Raw genomic sequence first — 20,152 nt, forward strand, 5'->3', positions numbered from 1 at the left:
CGGGGCCTCTGTGTAGGCTGCCGCGATGCCACACGGATGATAGATGGCATCCTAGATAAGACCTCTGCCGCAGGTGAAGGGGTGCGTATAGCCGAAGGTTGCCGTTGAATCGCCGGTGTCACTGTGCTTGTACGTTCAACCCTTTGCGTAGGCTGACGTGATGCTGCACGTAGGAGAACTGGCTGCCTAATCGATTCGTCTGCAACAGGTGATGACGTTGGTTCAATGGAGTCCAGTCGCCGGGCAGTCGGTGATATCGTATTCGCTCTATGGACGGGTAGCGTAGGCTGACGAGAAGCTACACGCAAGAGAGGTGGCTGCTCAAGCGAGGACTCTACCACAGGCAACACTGTGGCTGAACTTGAACCTTGCCATTGTACAGTCGGTGACGTCGTATTTGTTCTATGGACGGGTAGCGCAGGCTGACGAGAAGCCACACGCAAGAGAGCGGGTTGCTCAAGCGAGGTCTCTGCTACAGGCAACGTGGTGGCTAACATCGACTCTTGCCGTTGAATAGTCGGTGACATCGTACTTGTTCGGCGAGTCCTTAGCGTACCCTGCCGAGATGCTGCACGTGAGAACACGGGCTGTTCTTCTAGATCATCCATAGCAGGCGGTGAGGTGGGCCTGACAGAGTTTTGCCGCTGTACGCTACCTGTTGCAGTACTCGTTCGACGCATTCCTAGCGTACCCTGTCGTGTAGGCGCGCGTGAGGTCAGTGGTTCTGCTTCCAAGTCATACGGAGAGGATGGAGAAGCGGCCTTAATAGAGTCGTGGCGCTGAACGCTACCTGTTGCCGTGCTTGTTCGACGCATCCCTAACGTGTCCTGTTGTGTAGACGCTCGCGAGATGAGTGGCTCTGCTTCCAAGTCATACGGACCAGATGGAGAAGCGGGCCTGAAGGAGTCTTGCCGCTTGTTATTGGCATTTGCACCGCTTGTACGGCGAGTCTCCAGTGTAGGCTGGCGGAAGGTTGCACGCGAAGCCACGGGCTGTGCTTCTAGATCATCTGCGCTAGCTTGGGAAGTGGGTCTAACAGAGTCTTGTCGCTGGACCCTGGCTGTTGCTGTACTGGTACGGCGACTTGCAAGCGTTGGCTGGCGTGAGGCTAGACTCAAGAGGATGGGTTGTTCAGCGGCGTTATCAGCGACAGATAGTGGGCTTGAAGGACCTTGTCGTAACCGAGATGGGGACATGGTAGCTGTCCGGCGAGTGTCAAGTGCAGGAGAGAACGAAGCCGTGCGTGATAAGGCGGCAGACTCGGGTGAACCTTCCGCCATGGAAGAATAACTGGAAGGTATCGAGACAGCTATTGAGCCAGGCATGAACGATTCTTGTCGATTTTCAACGGGTGACATAGTACTTGTCTGGCGAATTCGCTGCACAGGAGCCTGGAACTCGGGTTCTTCTTCAATGACCGGTGATACCGTGTAGTGGTCGCTGTAAGTATCAGAGGTGGCTTCGCCGTATCCTTGGTTCATTTGACTCCGAAGTTGCACCTCGTTCTGAGGATCGTCCATCGTGTCATACTGCGGGTTATCCTGCGCTTCATATGCCAGCTCAACATGCTGATCGGGCTCCACAATGTCACTGGTCTCATCAGTGGGCGCATGTTCAGCAGCTGGCAATGTCTGCAAGACGGCGGTGATCGAAGCAACAGCAGCCGGAAGCTCGTCTCTCGCCACTCGAAGCACCTCCTAGATCTCTTCAGGCGAAACGTCTTCAGCCTTGTATGGCTCTTGACCAGCAGATGGAGGCTCTTTCGGTTGGCTCAGGATCCGAGTGAGTGCGCGACTGAGCCGAAGCTCGTCGACACTGTTATCGACAACGCTTTCAATTTCATCTTCGACGGTGTTGGCGGTCTTGGAACTAGGCCAGGTTGGCCTGCTTGAAATGCCAGTGGATGCTTTACTGAGAACACGCTGCACCATTGCGGTTCCCAGATCGTCCTCCTGGTGATCCGAAACGTCAGCCCCGAGGTCTTCGATGTCGACAGTCTTGTTGCCCTGCCATGTAGATGCGCGTGAGAAGCCAGAGGGCACCTTGCTGAGAACGCTTTGCACAATCTTGGCAACCAGATCATCCTCATGGAGACCCGGAACGTCAGCTCCGGGCTCTTCATCGTCGATGGGTCTGTTACCGTGCCACGTAGACGCGCGCGAGAGGCCACTGTTGATGTTTTCGAGCGTAGACTGCGTAGGCTCGCCGAACGACTCGTTTTCATCGTCGTGCTGACCAGTCTGAGTAGTATCGAATTCAGTAGACGAATCCTCCTGCTATTCGGATTCGCGCGAGACGCTGGTAGGAGCCTTGCTGAGTACGCGCTCCACACTTTCAACAACGGATTCGTCTGCCGGTGCATCATCATCCTTTTGCCATGTAGAATTGCGCGAGAGACCAGTGAGGGCCTTGCTGAGTACACGTTGTATGGGCTCGACGAAGGAATCGTCTGCTGGATCGTCCCCCATGCTATGCCAAGCAGTATTGCGCAGGAGACCAGTAAGAGGCTTGCTGAGTACACGTCGCGTTGCGTCGACAGAAGCGTCCCTGATCCATGTAGAGGCCTGCAAAATACCAGGAGGAGACATGCTGAGTACACGCTGCACTGGCTCGACTTCGGAGTCTTCGATGGCCTCCCCGTCTTCTACATGCCATGTAGAGCTGCGTGAGAGACTGGTAGGAATCTTGCTGAGCACACGTTGCACGCGTTGCACCGAGTCGACGATGGCATCTGCTTGCGATGTAGACGTGCGCGAGAAGTCTGCAGAGGTTGGGCTCAGTACATGCTGCACAAGTTCGACACTGCGATTATCGACTGCTTCTTTCTCTTCCTCATTTCCGTCATCTTCTCCATGCCGTGTAGTGCTGCGTGAGAGGCCGGTAGGAATCTTGCTGAGCACACGTTGCACACGTTGTACCGAGTCGATCATAGCATCTTTCTGCAAAGTAGACGTGCGTGAGAGAACGGTAGGAGTTTTGCTTGATCTACGCTGTGTCGGGTTGAGATCGGGATCATCAGCCTCTTCTCCCTGACTCTGCTCATGCCATGTGGAGCTGCGTGAGATGCCAGTAGGCGCTTTGCTGAGCATACGCTGTACTGAGTCGACAAGAGCGTCTCTCTGCAATGTGGATGTACGCGAGAGACCTGTGGGAGCTTTGCTGAGTACACGGTGTGCATGTGGTGCATCCGAATCAGTCACCGACTCAACCTCTGGTTGGTCTCGAAATTTGACGTCGAGATTTCCAGCGATAGAATCCAGTTCGTCCATAAGCTGCTCCCGGGCCTCGGAAAGTTCGGTCAAGTGTCTACGCGTTTGCTGTAGCCAGCTGTCCTCGGTAAGCGGCTCGTCCTCCGTAGCCCTGTTTTCTGCTGTTCCAAAGGAGACATCCGTGTGACGTGAGACAGAATCCATGGGTGTGGTCTCGTAAGGGGCGTTGTGGAACATGTCATCGTCGGTCGCGGTGGGCCTTCGGTCAAGATCGAAGCCGAGATCGTCGGCTGCAGATTTGACAAGATCGACCAGGTCGGGCATTGACTGCACCTCTTCACGCAGGCTCGATTTAGGATCGTTAAGGTTCGGCTTGACTTGCCCTGTAGCCCCAACATTGAGTTTCTCTGCCGCTTTGGGTGGGAGATATGGGCATGGTGGATGCCAATCATCGTCTCGTCGACAGGATCCTTGTGCTGGACGGCAGGATGTCCGGCAGCGATCGCTGTTACATCCGTTGGTATTGCATCGCTGAACAAGGTCTTCAGACACCCTTCGAAGCTGGTCGAGACTGGGTTGAGTGTTCTTGATGTTGCTGATGACATTCTGAAGTGTGTTTGCATGCTCTTCTAGGATATTGTCGATGATGTGACCCAACTCCTCAGCAAATTTATCTCCACATCTGTCATGCGACATGCTTTCAGAATGACACCGACGACGTCTCTGCCGGCGACAACAGTCATCTGTGGAGATTTTCGATGAAGGGGTGGAGGTCAGTGATTCTGATGAAGCTCGTCTGCGTGTCCGCCGCTTCGTAGACAGTAGCTCTTCAAGCACTGGTACTCGGGTCGAACATTGCCGGCATATCTTCTCGTGTGCATACTCGCGGTGCTCGTGTTTGCCCATGTACGAGAAGTGTCCACACGCTCGCTTGGTCCAATTGCCAGGGTCTCGCAATGGTCGGCTTGTCTTGTTGATGCCATGCGACTTGATCCGTGCGCCTGGGAAGCCAAAATCTTGTGTGACGCGACGTCCGTACCCTTGGCGATTGTCGACATCGTCTGGCACTTTGGCCTCGCCATACTGGTCTTCGACACCGATGTTGGCAGTTGGAACCGAACCTGAGATATAGCTTTGTCGAGAGACACTCATGTCGCTTGCGCCGTCGTGGCCAAGATTCCTTGCCACGATCTCCTCGGCTCTTCTACGCACACCAATAGACTTCCCAAACTGATTGTGAGGATTTCCATCATCTGTACTCCGGGTCCACTCCGCGACACGATCGACGGGCTCCTTTGGTAGACTGCCACTCTCAGTCAAAGAAGCAGTGTGTGATCCACTGCGCCTGAGCCGTTTGGGGGAAGCCTCGTTGTCTTCCTCGAAAGTTCTTCGAAGATCGCGACCAGACTTCGCACGTCTACCTTCTTGTTGCGACGGAGGGTTCGAATTGCTGGCTTGCCTGGTCTCAGCAGCTGGTATTGAACTGCGGGTATCGAAACTCCTCACAATCTCATCAGAGGGGCCTCTGTAATCAACTGGGTCGGCTCCGCCAGTGTCAGGAAGCGCCGCCTTGGAGATATTATCGCTCGCAAAGCTGTCCTGTCCAGCCTGTTGACCGAGAGTTGGAGGCTTTGCAGCGCCGGACCTGCCTGCAAAGATGTTGGTAGACTTCCGACGACTAATGGGTTCTCGCTCTGTGTCGGAAAAGTACTGCTCCTCTCCCTGATCAGATGGTACGGCCGGGGGCGTTGCTTTCTGTGTCGTGATGATGGGAGCACACTCATCGGCCTCGCCTTGTTTGTAGGGGATCACTGACTGTACAGACTCGCGAGTATCGTAAAACTCCGTGAGAGAAGACAACAGCAGACCAGTATCGGGGGCTTGCTCGTTAGGAGTAGAAGACAACTTCGGGTTTGGAGCACGGGCAGGAGATTCGCGAGAGCAACTAGAGGCGTAGGTTTGGGGTGCGGGCGCCCTCGCGGTACTGGCTCCAGGGACTGAAGGTGGGGGACGAGATGCTGACGGACGTTGAAAGGCTTCCGTCTCGAAGAAGTCCTTGGCAGAGCGAACCGACTTGGGAACCTGTGGCTGTCTTGATGGCGGGGATGTTGTCCGGGTGTCGCGTCGACCCGGCTCTTGGGCCAGAGATTGTTGTTTGGAGTCTGCGACACCCACCGCAGGTGGCCGTGAACCGGTATTGGAGCCAGCTTGGGAAGGCGGTCCAGTTGCTGTCGTCACTGCCTCGGGCTCCCGGTAGGGATGCTGGATCTTGTCCAAGACTCGGCCATATGGATTCCTCCCTTGCAAATAGGCAGGCGACTTGCGTCCGGAAGGAGGCGGTTGAGGTTCGCTAGATGCTTGTGGAAGGGGCAAAGCTGAGGGGCTGCTAGATTTGCGTCTGGATGTCGTCGAGTATTGTTGCTTCGCCTCTCCGGCGCCCGGTATCGTGGCAGGAGCTTCGAATCGACCCTGTCTAGTTCTTATGTTTGATGGTTGATTGCTCTGCTCGCGTAGTCCCGCATTGGTAGCTCGGGACGCAGAACTTGACGTGGGTTGGTCGAAGCCTTGGGGCATGAGACGCTAAGCTATTGGATAATGTGTTGCAGACGTGAGAAGGGTGATGCTGTAGATGTGTGTTGACTGTTGATTGTGTGTAAGGAAAGTTAAGATCGCTATGGTGAAGTAAGACAAGCTGTAATGAAGTAAGACAGAGTAAGACTGGGTGCTAAAGAAGTAAGACAAACTGATAGAAGAATAACAATAAGACTGGTGTAGCTTGTAGGGTTGCTGGTGGGTTCAGGTACCGTCGGTCCAGGTTGCAGAGGAATGTGGTCAAGAAGAGCGAGACTGCAGGATGTTTGGAATGTTTTGGTCACCTCAGGGAGCTCCTTCTATTCTTTGACCACGGAAAGCACGCATGCTCTGTACTTGCTACTATACATACCGCGCATGCCGTACTCAAGGAACGCTATTTACACAGTTACTTCAATGCAGCCTGCAGGCTCTCGAGAACCTGGGTCTTGTCAGCGCTTCTTGCTAAGATGTGTTTATGGTGCGTACCTCGAGCTCGATCTTGGCCTCAGCAATGTCAGCCTCACTGCCGTTTCCGCTGGCAATCTTCTGTGCCTCGCCGATCTGGTTCCTGACAGCCTATCTCCTTGTCAGTCGTTATCTCCCATCTCCGTGCATCCGCTCATACCTCGGCGCTGAAGTCCTCCAATGGGTATCCCTCGACGGCGTTGATGCTGAGGACGGAGTTGGGCTGCACAACAGCAAATCCACCAGACAGGAAGAATTGCTTGCTGCCACCCTGCTCCTCGATGATCTCGACTAGGCCGGGCTTCAGCTGCTCGATGGAGGCAACGTGGTTGGCCAGAACACCCATGTCACCGGTCTCCGCGGGGAGGTTGACCTGGACGCTGTAAAACATCTCATGTCAGTATTCGCGATTTCGCTTTGCGGGATCGGCCGGGGTCTCGAGCGACGTACACATCCTGGGACTTGTAGATAGACTGTTGACCACCAGTTAGCGTCTCAATTCAGATGCCAATTGCAACCTGGGGTATGCCCCCGCATGTTGCGACGGCTGGAATGGCGTACCTGATGCGGGAGAGCTAGGGAGAGCTTGATCTTGTCATTGGCGACTTCGGCGTACCCTCTGCGCTGGATGGGGCGGGCAATGGCAGCGGGCCTCGCGCGGAGGGCAGCTCGGGCGATGCGGAGAGAGCTCATGATGGACGGGGTGGTGGGGAAGAGGTGGTCGGAGAATGTTCAATGTCGGTGTTCTGCGAGTTCTGCGCTCCCTCAGGTCACGGGGTTAGCCGACGCTAGCGCATCAGCAACATCTTGACCATCTGAACTGGGTATCACAACCTTGGAACACTTCATAAGAGCGCTTACTTTCTTCGCTTTATTACAATTTCAAGGCTACGTACTATCTATTTTAGCTTGTTACAGTGGAACAAAGCACATGTCATTCGCGTCAACCCAAAGTGCTGATTCCAACTGCTGTGGGGGACCTTCTTCATGCACCAGGCGTCCGAGGTTGACTGAAGATTCACATCTTATTGCATTCCTTGAGATTACGTGGGTGTAATATGGTGTCTGTATTGAACTACTCCGGGGTATCTTATTGCCAAAACGCCTGTTCCAAGATTGGGGACTCATGCGGCCCATTCCATTACCGATGGGCCAACTGATGCTTTCTCTGCCCAAATGTAGCAAAACATCAATCATCGTATAACTGCTGCGGTGCGGCCATGCTCATCCGCAACTGCCGCTCCCTCTGCTTCGCCTGCAACTCTAGCGTCTCTACGGCATAGCTTAGCCTATCCTTTTTCGCTTTCAAAGTCTTCATTCTCATTTCCTGTTGCGCGCTGATGGTCTTGCCTCCGCTTCGCTGTGTGGTCCTGCTTGCTGGTCTGGAGCCTGAGCTACCATTGTTGTCGCGTCCGAGTCTGCCGTCGTTCAGATCGCATTTCGCTATTAAGGATTGCTCGCGACGCTCCAGCTTGTCGAGGTAGTTTTCTACGCGCTTAAGAAGGTTATCGACCTCGGGACGGATTTCTGAGAGGAGTGCTGATTGCGCGGTTTGGAGGTCGGATTCAGAGATGAGCTCGAAGTGCTGTTCCAGGGTCAACACGATGAAGGTGAATCATGTTCTTAACGTGTACACACCCGTGTCGTCTGCAGTACTTTGGCCAGTCGGGGAAAGTCGCTCACGCCTTGGTCCAGTATGTTGATAGATGAATCGAGTAATTGCATGCTACTGCGCAGTGAGCCTACGCATCCTTCCAGCGCCATGATTGTAAATGATTCGGCAATCGCAAGTGTGGTCTGGACGCGAGCGAAGTGGGATGTTGCTCCCTCTTAGTACGATGGCACGAGTGATCCGTGCGCGGACGCCAAGCATCTCCAGGGCTGTTCTTCGAGCGGAGCTCACCCCATCACCGCATCCCTCGCCGCAACCGTCAAATCAGTCCATTGCCCCTCCAACACACGTCACAATGCCTCTTCTCGGAAGGAAGTTCCCGGCGCAAATCGGTACGGCACCCTGCACGCGCAGATAGTGGAAAGTCGAGCTTGAAAAGATTGCTAACGAGGTACTACAGCCAAGCCCATGTGGCCTTTCTACGTCTCCGGTACGTTGCGCGACTTAGATTAGAGCAGAGAATACTTGGAGGAGCCCAATTGATGGACCGGAAGGAGATGGAATTGCTTGGGAGCCGAGGGCTCGCAGTGTGAGACAGGATTAACAAGAGTCAATAGGCCTCGTCATCCTCTACGGTGTCAACTCTGCCGCCAACGCCATGGCCCAGTGTACGTAATCCCCATCCCAGAGACGAAGCCATCCAGCTCGATTCATGTTCGCAGGCTGACCAGCACAGCCGATGAGTACAAGAACGACCCGCGCAACCCAGCCCTCAAGAACCAGGCGCCGAACCACTAAGCCGGATACTTCGCGATACGGGGAGCGGTCTTTGAGCATACGAGTGCAATCAGAGGCAGTGTATAATAGCCGCGGAGGAGGAGGATCATTCAAGGTCTCCGACTGAGATGGCTGTATAGACTTGGCAAAATCAACCCATCACGAACATATCATCTCTCTTGTTCTGCGGCTCTGGTCATGCGAGTGCGTGTCAACTGAATTGCAGGCAAATTTCCACGCAGAGATCGCTACCACGTTGCCAGGGAGCGTACTTCGGCTCAACCCCAGAGGATCAGAGATATGGTGGGGTTTAAGCCCATCTACCAGGCGGTTTCCGTATGCAAATCACCTGCTGGTAGACTATGTTTGACCTACAGACTGTTCCGAATTCCCTTCGAACCTGTTTGTCACTACATGTTGATAGTGTACGCTGTCAAGATGGTATTCGGATGTTTCCGGTATCGAATGTTTCTGACATAGCTGAGCAGCTCTACAAAGGAGATTGCATAACTGTCCTCGCTATGAGAGGCGTAATGTGATGCTGTATCAGACCATGGGCACATGCTACGCGGTGCTTCATACAGTAAGTATAGCGGGTTCGGTTAGCAGGCATAACTATATAGTCCGAAGAGTTCTGCAGACGTGATGTCGCAGCGAGAGAGTCGGGAGATGGTGTTGGGACCACCTTATACAAGGGAAAAACTAAACACCTAGGAGCCTACGTCGCCGTTAGGCCACTAACTTCGCAAGCTTTTATCTTAATGTAGGCTCTTGGGTGTTCGGTTCTTCCCTTGAATGGGGTGGGACTGATGCTTTCCTTTGTTCCAAATGAAAAAGCATCTCGCCGAGCGCTATTGTGTTGTTGAAAGGGCTTGTACGGATATACGGGACACTCTTCATGGGGTGGTTCCTGGCTTTGAACGATGAAACTGTTATACGCAAGTGGTGTTTGCCTAGTCTGAATTATGATGTGTTTGCCGTACCCGACCTTCGTCACGAGACAGTTTCGGGCCGCAGTCTTTCCAGAACATCGGCTACGACGAAATTTCATTCTAGCAGCGGGACGGCGTCTGCAGGACGTTCTTGGTCAAAGTCAAATATAGCGCAATCGGTTCGTGAACCGCGCGAGATGCATAAAGGGGCAGATCTGTGGCTCAGTCGCATGATGCGGCAGTCAGGCGACGGCATTTGAAACGGGCAGTGGCATTTCGACAGTGACACCCTGGACATGTGCGGACACGCGCAACGCAAACGGCGGTGCGATGGGTCGCGATGCCTCCGAGCGGCTCAGGGATGTGATTTGCGGTCCGCAGGCTTGATACACGGCGGCGGGCAGCGGGCAGCAGTCCACGGTGAAAGAGCTCGCTAGCGCGCCAAGCACGGTGGCCGAATACAAGGCAGGTTGGCTCTCTGCATCTTGCCATCAGCGTTCCTTTGATACAGCACCACGATCACAGTGTGCTTGTTCCACCGGCCTCTTGTGCTGTCCCGTGCCCTGCAGCTGCCTCTCTGTGTCGTTTTTGCTAGAGTCGCAAACCTCGCCCGTCCGCCAGCCCGCACCTTCGCTCGCCGGCATCGTTGATCGTTGGGCTCATTCACGCCCTACAGTAAGTCCTGCCCAGCTCGTCAGTCGGCTCCGCCCTCTGCCCCCCGTGCCCTATTTATCTCTCACCACGACGCACCTGCTCCGCTGGCATTTCCTTTACCTGTCGGTCAACACGCTCGACTGCCTCCCTTAGCGTTTCTCGGCTGCCCGCTCCGCTTACTCACCGCCTTGTTGGCTAAAGCCTCATACTGACCGGTCCACCGCAGCAGGCTGATCCTCAAAACACCACCGCGCCCCCATCGTCACAACACTCGACCCACCCCCCTCAACACCTCCCTCCACCACAGGCCAACCTCCTCAAGGTTGCACCTCTGCCAGCATGACGACAATGGTACGCCCCGACCCCGCTTGCCGTCACCACGGCGGCCAAGCACCTCTCCGCAGGACCCCAGGCTGACAGTAGCAGGACCTCCGCGTCGGCAACAAATACAGAATCGGCCGCAAGATTGGTAGCGGCAGTTTCGGTGACATCTACCTCGGTACGTAGCCGCCGCCGCCCATTGCCCACCACTCCCAGCACCGCTGACGTCTACAGGTACCAACATCATCTCGGGTGAGGAGATCGCCATCAAGCTCGAGAGCGTCAAGGCGAAGCACCCCCAGCTCGAATATGAGGCCCGCGTCTACAAGTCGCTCGCTGGCGGTGTCGGCATCCCCTTTGTCCGCTGGTTCGGAACCGAGTGCGACTACAACGCCATGGTCTTGGACCTGCTCGGCCCTTCCCTAGAGGACCTTTTCAACTTCTGCAACCGCAAGTTCTCCTTGAAGACCGTCCTGCTCCTCGCCGATCAGCTCATCTCCCGCATTGAGTACATCCACGCAAAGTCCTTCATCCACCGCGACATCAAGCCCGACAACTTCCTTATGGGCATTGGCAAGCGCGGCAACCAGGTCAATGTCATCGACTTTGGTCTGGCCAAGAAGTACCGCGATCCCAAGACGCACTTCCACATCCCGTACAGAGAGAACAAGAACTTGACTGGTACCGCCCGTTACGCCTCCATCAACACTCACTTGGGTGTCGGTACGTATCCCGCACACCATCCAACTTGCTAAACTAACATCAACAGAACAATCCCGCCGTGATGACATGGAGTCACTGGGCTATGTCATGCTTTACTTCTGCCGTGGATCCCTTCCCTGGCAGGGTCTTAAGGCGGCCACCAAGAAGCAGAAATACGACCGCATTATGGAGAAGAAGATGACGACTCCCACCGAGGTCCTCTGCCGTGGCTTCCCCAACGAGTTCGCCATCTACCTCAACTACACCCGTTCCCTCCGCTTCGATGACAAGCCCGACTACTCGTACCTCCGCAAGATTTTCCGCGACCTCTTCGTCCGTGAAGGCTTCCAGTACGACTACGTGTTCGACTGGACCGTCTACAAGTACCAGAAGAACGCCCAAGCCATCGCCCAGGCTGCCAACCAGGGCCAGGGCGAGGAAGACGACAAGGGCCGCGGACGCCACGTCACCACCACCGCCGCTGCCAACGCGGGCACGGCAGCTGGCACCAAGCGCGGTCCGGTCAACGCGCGCCAGGAGGGCACCGGAATGTGAGTTCGATATATCTGATCCTCGTAAGGGACCCTCTCCTTTGCGTTTGGTGTTGAGAACGCTTAGCGCGGGGGGCGCCAGATCCAGATTTTACTAACCTTCTTCCTTCTTTCAGGCAGCTTCGTTCGGCCAATAAGCGTGGCGGGGACCAGTATGCATCTGGTTACTGATTTGATGCGGCTTTCGATTCGTCATCTCAACTCTTGCGTGACCGCTTCTTCTGACGCGGCTCCGCGCACACAACGAATGGGAAATGCGGCATTGCCGTCCTGGCAACATATTGGACGGCGTCGCTCCTTGATCAGTTCATGGGATCCATTCGTCAGACACCTCGTACGGACCTAGGAAGACATTCCACTGTCTTGCGTTTACCATGGCCATGCGTCTCTGACGACTATCTCACATCTCTGGAAGCTCGACCCACACGGTATCTCCATTTGGCATCACAGTTCGGCTTGTAAACACATCTCAACTCATTCCGGATTACAGCCAACCGATTAGCTTGGTCGTCTTGCACAGCTAGTGTTACTGGGCAGCTCTCCAGCTGATGACTGATCTTTGTTTGACTTTACGGCTTTCACCTCGCATTAATTATCCCCTGCCCCCTTGTCCTTTCATGTGGTTCTTAGTACTTTCCTTGAGTTTCCCCCCTTCGGACATGTCTGCCAGCTTGTGGGGAGGTAAAGCTTAACAAGGGGACGATTTCAAATTGTATCTGGCGGAGAGTGTATGTGACTGAAGCTTGGCTGGTAGACTCGAAGGGTTGCAATGGAATGGGCGGCTAGTAGTCCGCGTGATTGACGGATCTCTATCAAGGAGGCTGCTTCCAGGGACGAGAAAGGAATATCTAGCTCGCCACGACCATTGCGCTTGGAAATGGGGAAAGGGGACGAGTGGTGCGAGTGATGGTGCTTTTAGTTTTGTTTGCTTTGGAATTATATGCTTTTCTCTCACCGCTAGCCCAAATGATTTGCGTGATGCCTGTGACTAGTATACCGCTTGTAATTGAACTTGCTTGATGGACCAGTCGAGGACTACAGGCGCATGTTCAATCTAGACTTCGAGTCATCGCGAGGATGGGATGCTGGTTTCTTCTATGTCTATCCGAGTTGGCTAGTGCAGCAACAACGCAGAGCGAAGAGCGATATCCTCAAATTCCGAGGGCTACGGGGTGCCTAGTACCATTGCATCCGCCTTTCCAAGCCATCAGGACTTTGCACGTAGAACTTGAATAGGTGGATTTGGGGCTGTGACGAAGGTTTCGAATCACATACTTTGCAATGGAGACACAAGAACGCTAGGAATTCTAGAGAGGATTTTCATAAAACCATGGGTCATAGTCTTTCCACCTACAGGTGTTGTGCGATATCTCTACCGTGTCCTAACAGATTGGGGGAAGAGTAGAATAGGAGGTGAACTAACAACAGTTGTCCGATGTGTCTAGTATTGCGACTTTGACTTATTTGATCCATCACGCTATGGTAGTTGGGGATGTGATATGCGTAGGTTGTGATGTCCTAAATTTGTTGATGGAAGAGTGAACAGACATGGTCGCATTGCCTTTTGATGTAATGCATGGTCTGCGAAGTGTTTTTTGATAGTGACTTTGCCTGCTTCATATATAGCACATGTACTATGCGGCAAGTACAACGTACTGTCCTGAATTTGTATCGCGCCTCTCTGAAAGAGTGCAAACGGCCAGGTCGTAGTTTCAGTTGAGTTCGTTAACGCTTCTGTGCCATGTATACGGTGTTGCGGGTGTGTAGCCCGTGATGACGTGCCTCGTAAACCTGCCGAGGTAAAACGCGACATCGTTCTTCACAGTACATATTGTCAGCAACCCATGCACCGGTATGCGACAACACCACCTTGCTGCATCACCTCTCATCACGCGATCAGCATCACAGCTTAACATTCAATCGCGGTGTTCTTCAGATCGCGTTTATATGGTCTGACTCGACAATACATACAACCACTCGACTTCGTCAATCTGTCGCCCGAACCGAGGCCTGTCGCGTCTTGCGGGGAAAGCTTACTATTCATCTTCCACAAGTAAACTTCATCTCGATAGCCTGAATTTTCAACATTTATCTCACCATCCGCCTACATACAAAAGAGCGGTTACGGGAGGATCTTTGCGACATTGTAATTAGAGACTTGCTCTACCGCCTCAAAGAACAACGCGAAAGAGCTAGGAAAATACGATATCATGACTTCTTCATCGGATTACTCGGATATCAAGTTCGAAATCAAGGGCAAGATCGGTATCATTAAGGTAATATTCAAAGACTCCACCATCCATCCGTGCGGCACATTCCCGAATGCCTCCAGACGATCTTACCCGATCCACCCATGCCTAAACATCACAGTTTGCGTCCGCTAACACATCCTTCAGTTCAACCGGCCCAAGGCCTTGAACTCTTTTGGCGGAAACCTCATCCCCGACATCATCGCCGGATTACGCGTTCTCAATGAGCACCCAGACACCATCTTCACCGTGCTAACAGGCGAGGGACGCTTCTTCTCTGCCGGCGCGGACGTTAAGGGGATTGCCGGAGGAAGTAGTGAAGCCTTCAAGAACGATGCCGAGAAGAAGTTGAGTTACATGACAAGGTTCAGCTATGGTATGTCCACCTCTTGACCTTGCCTACGCCGCGAATTTGCTTTCATGTTGAAATGTCATGCCACTTCCGAATCATAGTACTAAGTCTGACATCTCACAGCCACGGAGCTTCTACGTTCGATGATCGAGTAAGTCTACATACACCCATGTATCCCCACACAGCAACACTAACACTCCACAGCCACCGCAAAGTCCTCATCCTCGCGCTCAACGGCCCCGCCGTCGGCGGCGGCGCAGCCTGGTTCCCAGGTATCGCGGACATCGTGCTCGCTTCCTCAACCGCCTGGCTACAATGCCCCTTCTCCGCCCTCGGTCTCGTCCCCGAAAACGGCTCCGCCCTCTCCTTCGCGCAATCCATCGGCATCCACCGCGCAAACGACTTCCTCATGTTCGGCCGCAAGCTCTCCGCGCAAGAGCTGCTCGATGCCGGCCTGTACAATTACGTGTGGGATGCCGCTGGCGACGAGTTCCATGGCAAGGTTGAGGCGTTCTTGGAGGAACAGCTCAAGGTGAATGATGGCAAGAGTATGATTGAGATGAAGAGGTTGCAGAATGCGCCGATTAGGGATGCGAGGTTGGTGGCTGTGGTTAATGCTGTGGATGCGTTGGCGGAGCGGTTTGTTGAGGGGGCGCCCATGGAGAGGTTTGAGATTAAGAGGAGGGAGATGGAGGAGAAGAGTAAGGCGAGGTCGAAGATCTGATGGGAAGCTTTAGATGGGAAGGCTTCTCGTCCTCCAAGGTTATCTGTATAATATCACGCCATCATCCTCAAGAATATGATGATGCGTGTCGTTTACTCGGGATCTACAACAAGTGATATCCACACGACACGATAAGCTAACTCTTGCACGAACAATAGATCCAATACAATCGCCGTCGTCGACTTCTGATTTCAATTTCCAGTCTAAGAAGCCCTAGCGAGGAACCACAATAATTTCTGTACACAAGCTCCAAATCCTAAGTATAGGAATTGTGCAAGACCTTTATGCATTCGAAAATCAACCGAATAGCCCAAAGCACTGTACATACACTCTCCATCCAGGTCCCCGTACCCACACCCTCAGCCCAACCCCTCAACCCACCCATCCACCTAAGCATACTCCACCGTATTCCTCAGCGTCCCAATCTCCGGACTAAGCGTAACCTCCACGACATCCCCCGGTTTCAAAAACTGCGGCTCCTTCATCGCATACCCCACGCCCGCACACGTCCCCGTCATGAAAACCGTGCCCTTCTTCAGCGTAGTCCCCTGACTACAATAACTCACCAACGTCGGAATCTTGAAGCACAAATCATCGATCCCAGAACTCTGTCTCAGATCCCCATTCACCACCGTCTTGAGATGCAATTTCGACGGATCGGGAATCACGCGTGGGGAGACGAGTTGAGGGCCTAAAGGCGCGTACGTGTCGAAGCCTTTGGAGAAGTTCCATTGGGGGACTGTGCCGGCGAGGAGGGGGTCGCGTTGGAGTTTGCGGGAGGAGACGTCGTTGCCGGAGGTGTAGCCGCCGATGTAGTTGAAGGCGTCGGCTTCGGAGACGTTCTTGGCGTCTTGCGAGATTATGAAGCAGAGTTCGCCTTCGTAGTCGGCTTGGTTGTCTTGGGCGAGTTTGGGGATGACGATGGGGGCGTTGTGGTCGTTTAGGCAGGTGTTGGCTTTGATGAAGGTTGAGGGGTAAGGAGGGAGGGTGCGGCCGCCTTCTTGGACTAGGCGTGGTGAGGTCAATTGGGGGTTTGTTTTTGGAGACAAGATGACAGAGGAACTTACTGTGTTTGATGAAGTTTAGACCTATGCACCGGATAATGGGTACTTCGTCTGTGGTCACGGGGCCAAGTAGCTTCTTAACGGTGACTTCCTCATCGGTGACCTTGGTGGCGGGGTCGAAGATATCGTTGTTCTTGACATCGATTACCTTCGCCTTTAATCCCGTCTCTTCTGTCGTCGTACCGACATCAAATTCTGGCGAGGGGAGGATAGGTTGACCCCGCAGCTCACGCCCATCTGTGGCGACGAAGCGGATAAGTCTGTCCCAGTTTGGTGCCATTGTTTGCAGTAGATATGAGTTGATGATGGAAATTTTACTCTTGCTACAAGCAGTGTTCTATGTATTTGAAGGGCTAGGATCTGAGTCTATGGTGGATATATGTTCTACCGGGCCTGCCTAACGCGATGCCGGAAAGATCAATGGATGTGGGGAGGTTCGGAAATGTCGAGCGGGATGCTAGTGCGGGGCATTCTTTGCGTGAACTTTGTTCAGGAACGCGCGGATTAGGTCTTTTTCGGGGCTTGTTGTGAGACCGTAGTAGATGATGGTTTCCAGTAGTCTCCATGGGCTTAGCTAAGTTTGAGAGTAGATGTTCGTGGTATACAAGCAGATGGCGACACGGAACAACTCTTTAACGGGTTCGTCATGCGCGTACAATACTCGGACAACCAATCCTATGTATACCATGACAGTTTACAACAGGCATGGCTTCGTACGTGAGGGGAATTAAATATATTATACAGCTACTAGCCCTCAAAGACGCCATGTTGAAGATCAACACCAAAGTCCTTAGCCATAACACGCATGTGCGCTTCGATATCATCCTCCATGCCTCCGCCCACACCAACCAATTGCTTGAGCTTACTCCAGAGGAACACCACATCGCTGAGTGTAAGCACGAACCGGAAGCGCAGATGCTGAATCCAGTTCTTCCATCTCTGGCTCACACTGAGATCTTTAGATTCGATCAAAGCCCTACTAGCCCATAGTCCAGTGATCTTGATACGGTTGACAGGTGAACCGAGGAATTGGTTGTTGCCTTGTACGATGCGTAGGTTACGTCCGATGAAGAGGAGTTCACGGGGGAACTTTGCGTCGTCGCCGAGAATGAGCTTGATGGCGTCGCGACCTTTGGCTTGCATTTCAAAGGCTCGCTCAGCTTGATCTTTACCCTTCATTTCGGATTTGAGTACACCTGCTACGCTCTTGTCGCCACCTTCGTACGGACGCATGAGCGTTGCTGATGCGAAGATGTCGGCGTGCTTTACGCCCCAGCTGGTGACAATCTCCTCGATCTTGGCGTTGTCAAAAGCGAGAAGCGACTTCCAGAATTCTGCGTATTGGAGACGGAATTTGGGGTCCATGCGGATGTACAGGCCGTGATCGATGAGGACGACTTCCGGCTGTCCGTTAGGGAGGCGGCGGACGAAGATGTTTCCTGGATGGGGGTCGCAATGTACTGCACCCCAGAGGAACATTTGTGCTGAGAAGAGATCGACGATGGTGTTCATGGTGGTCTTCAGGGAGACGCCGAGGCCGCCTTTCTCGTCGTTGCCTCTCCATGAACTACGGTCAGGTTTGAAGAACTCGTGCTGTGTGGCGTCCTCCGGCGCATGGGTATCGATCTTAGCGTCTCGGGGGATTGGTGGTAGCTGGTTACCACCTGCACCGGGGCTGCCTCTGCGCCATCCACCCTTCCAGCTGTTTGTGATGCCCTCCTTGTCCCATAATCGTACACCTTCGATCCATTCCGCAGTCATGACACGCTTGCTTGAAAGCTCGCGGTACACCGCAGGGATGTAGACCCGACCGTTGAGTCGCGGTTCCCCAGCCACAAGCCCCTTCATCTCTACCGCGTTGTCTGCCTCGTTCTCGAAATCCGTTTCTAGCATTAGGCGCTCGGAGATGTATGGAACCAGCGTGTAAACAGGGATGCCGAACCACCAGGTATACACTTTGGAAACGACCTTAAATGCCCAAAGGTCCCATCCCACCTGCTGGGCAATCTCTCTCTTCTGAATCTTGATGGCCACCTCTCTTCCGTCTGCCAATCTTGCCCAGTGCACTTGCGCAACACTCGCACTGGCCCTTGCAGTCTTCTCCATTATACCCCGACCGTCCTGTCCTTCCCGTGTGAAGCTGACACCGAAGACGTCCTCGACGCTTTTGCCAAAGTCCTCTCGTATGACTTGCTCGACTTCCCACCATTCGTTCTGCGGCGCATCGTCGAACATTTGCTGGAACATCTTCTGGAACTGTGGTGGCAATATCGCGCTCTGCATAGCAATCGCCTGGCCAATCTTCAAGTATAGTCCGCCATTGTATCGCAGCAGGTCGAATATCCTCTGCGCATTCCGCGCATGCAATTCTTCAATGCTGTTCGCAAGGGGAGGATGCGCACGGAAGTTGATCTTGTAGTCTATGCCTATCAAAAGGCCGGTCTTGAACGTGCGCAAACTGCGTGTGATGGACGAAGCATAGAATTGCCGATCAGCTAGCCACCCAGCACCGAGTAGTGCAGAGACGACAGCAAGGCGGCGCACCCATTTCCGGCGGGTAAACGGAGGCTTGACTTTACGCTGTCGTGGTTTCGGTAGGTCTGCGGGGTTCGGAGGGCGTAGAGGCTCCCATTGCTGTGTTTGAAGGCGGCGCGCGAGTGGTGCCTGGTAGAGTCGCGTGGGGGAGAGGGTTGACGTCAGCAATCGTGATGTCGCATGCTGCGCAGGTGCTCTTCGAAGAGCAGACAAGCCATGTATCATGGCTGTCGGAAACAGGGTGAAGACAGCACGGGAAATGTGTAGTATGACATGAGGAGCACGTTGTGAGATTGCATTATCTGTCGCGCATTGTCGGACTTAAAGTCATGACGGCATTTTCAACGCCGCCAATTGCCCGCCTACAACCGTTATTTCGTCCGTGCACCATCTAGAGGTGTCAGCCTCATGCTCCGGTATAACCCGAACTTCTGCTTCTATCGTAGCTCTATCCACTCGTTCTTTGTAATCTTTGCGAGGTTCATTATCTAGCCAAAACTTTTGACTTTGTGAAGCTGCGCGGGATGGGAAAGGATAGGACGTTGTGCGCCAATATTTGCCTTCCCTTATCCTATCTCGAGATGGTGTAGTTCTGCTTCATCTCCCGTAAACAGGAGGCTACCTCGTCCTCGAGTGAGCTATAGAACGTTCTGATCGGAAGCATGAGGAGGCGATTGCTGTGATTGCGTTGACACCACTTCAGCCCTTGCTGATGCAAGTAGAGCTTTGTTGTGATATCGATATATCATGGGAGGAGTGAGAATGCGAGAGAGCACCTTGATATCCTTCGGCGTCTCTCATGATTGTTCGTCCTGCGGCACTTGACTCTTCTCCACAGCCTTGAGATCAACGTCCCACCTCTTCGCCAGGTCCTCAACCACGCCCATCCACTTCTTCACTACAGGATGCTGGTCCGAGACCTCCCTGAATGTAGGGTCATCATCTTCTCCTACAACGCCCCACTTCCATATGCCCTCTTCATCTACCCACTGGCGGCCTAGCAGCTCCTCGATGGCGAGCTCTTTACGCGCAGAATCAAAGACTTGTGACACTTCCTTGTGGACTTGCTCATCATGACCCCTCCAGGCCGCGACAAAGCCTTGTAGAACTCCTAGTATATAGCCGACGCGTAGGCCTAGGTTGGCACCAAGAGAGTAGCCTTCGTCGAATCCTTCTTGCACGTATTGGCCTTTGCTGTTTGCCAGACCCTCTCGGTATGCATCTGTGTCGAGCGCTCGTTGACGCGAGGGGAGATCGGATAGTATCTCGTGAGCGCGTACATGAGGGACGTTCGCTGAGAGGGTGGGTGAAGCGGGCGCTGAACCGTAGATGTCGTCGAGTGCGTTTTCGTGCGGAGGCGTAGGTGGAGCGTGTCCGGCAGCGAGTTGCGTCGGGTCCAAAGTAGGTGACATGTCCTCGAATGCGTTCATG

General features: G+C 53.7%; 6 protein-coding genes across 6 annotated transcripts; 2 read left to right on the forward strand and 4 right to left on the reverse strand.

The window, feature by feature from the left end:
- Nucleotides 1-1,697: 1,697 nt before the first annotated feature.
- Nucleotides 1,698-6,941, reverse strand: J4E93_001707 (uncharacterized protein; the record flags this gene model as incomplete). The annotated part of the gene is made up of 6 exons (XM_049339657.1): nucleotides 1,698-2,276; nucleotides 2,298-5,789; nucleotides 6,270-6,359; nucleotides 6,409-6,628; nucleotides 6,699-6,721; nucleotides 6,810-6,941. 6 exons carry the CDS (start codon nucleotides 6,939-6,941, stop codon nucleotides 1,698-1,700), a joined length of 4,536 nt encoding a protein of 1,511 aa, XP_049203614.1.
- Nucleotides 6,942-7,437: 496 nt separating this feature from the next.
- On the reverse strand, nucleotides 7,438-8,012 carry J4E93_001708 (uncharacterized protein; the record flags this gene model as incomplete). Its single annotated transcript, XM_049339658.1, has 2 exons — nucleotides 7,438-7,833; nucleotides 7,887-8,012. The coding sequence occupies 2 exons, from the start codon at nucleotides 8,010-8,012 to the stop codon at nucleotides 7,438-7,440; spliced, it is 522 nt and encodes a 173-aa protein (XP_049203615.1).
- A 2,559-nt stretch (nucleotides 8,013-10,571) lies between these two features.
- On the forward strand, nucleotides 10,572-11,801 carry HHP1 (casein kinase I; the record flags this gene model as incomplete). The annotated part of the gene is made up of 4 exons (XM_049339659.1): nucleotides 10,572-10,574; nucleotides 10,650-10,722; nucleotides 10,779-11,267; nucleotides 11,314-11,801. The coding sequence occupies 4 exons, from the start codon at nucleotides 10,572-10,574 to the stop codon at nucleotides 11,799-11,801; spliced, it is 1,053 nt and encodes a 350-aa protein (XP_049203616.1).
- A 2,206-nt stretch (nucleotides 11,802-14,007) lies between these two features.
- J4E93_001710 (uncharacterized protein) lies at nucleotides 14,008-15,122 on the forward strand (the record flags this gene model as incomplete). The annotated part of the gene is made up of 4 exons (XM_049339660.1): nucleotides 14,008-14,073; nucleotides 14,194-14,422; nucleotides 14,522-14,549; nucleotides 14,603-15,122. The coding sequence occupies 4 exons, from the start codon at nucleotides 14,008-14,010 to the stop codon at nucleotides 15,120-15,122; spliced, it is 843 nt and encodes a 280-aa protein (XP_049203617.1).
- A 1,811-nt stretch (nucleotides 15,123-16,933) lies between these two features.
- Nucleotides 16,934-18,946, reverse strand: J4E93_001711 (uncharacterized protein; the record flags this gene model as incomplete). Its single annotated transcript, XM_049339661.1, has 1 exon — nucleotides 16,934-18,946. The coding sequence occupies one exon, from the start codon at nucleotides 18,944-18,946 to the stop codon at nucleotides 16,934-16,936; it is 2,013 nt and encodes a 670-aa protein (XP_049203618.1).
- A 572-nt stretch (nucleotides 18,947-19,518) lies between these two features.
- Nucleotides 19,519-20,151, reverse strand: YAE1 (Essential protein Yae1, N terminal; the record flags this gene model as incomplete). The annotated part of the gene is made up of 1 exon (XM_049339662.1): nucleotides 19,519-20,151. One exon carries the CDS (start codon nucleotides 20,149-20,151, stop codon nucleotides 19,519-19,521), a length of 633 nt encoding a protein of 210 aa, XP_049203619.1.
- Between the last annotated feature and the right edge of the window lies 1 nt (nucleotide 20,152).

This window comes from Alternaria ventricosa (assembly GCF_023758065.1).
Source record: "Alternaria ventricosa strain BMP 2768 chromosome Unknown scaffold_2, whole genome shotgun sequence".
Classification (NCBI taxonomy): domain Eukaryota; kingdom Fungi; phylum Ascomycota; class Dothideomycetes; order Pleosporales; family Pleosporaceae; genus Alternaria; species Alternaria ventricosa.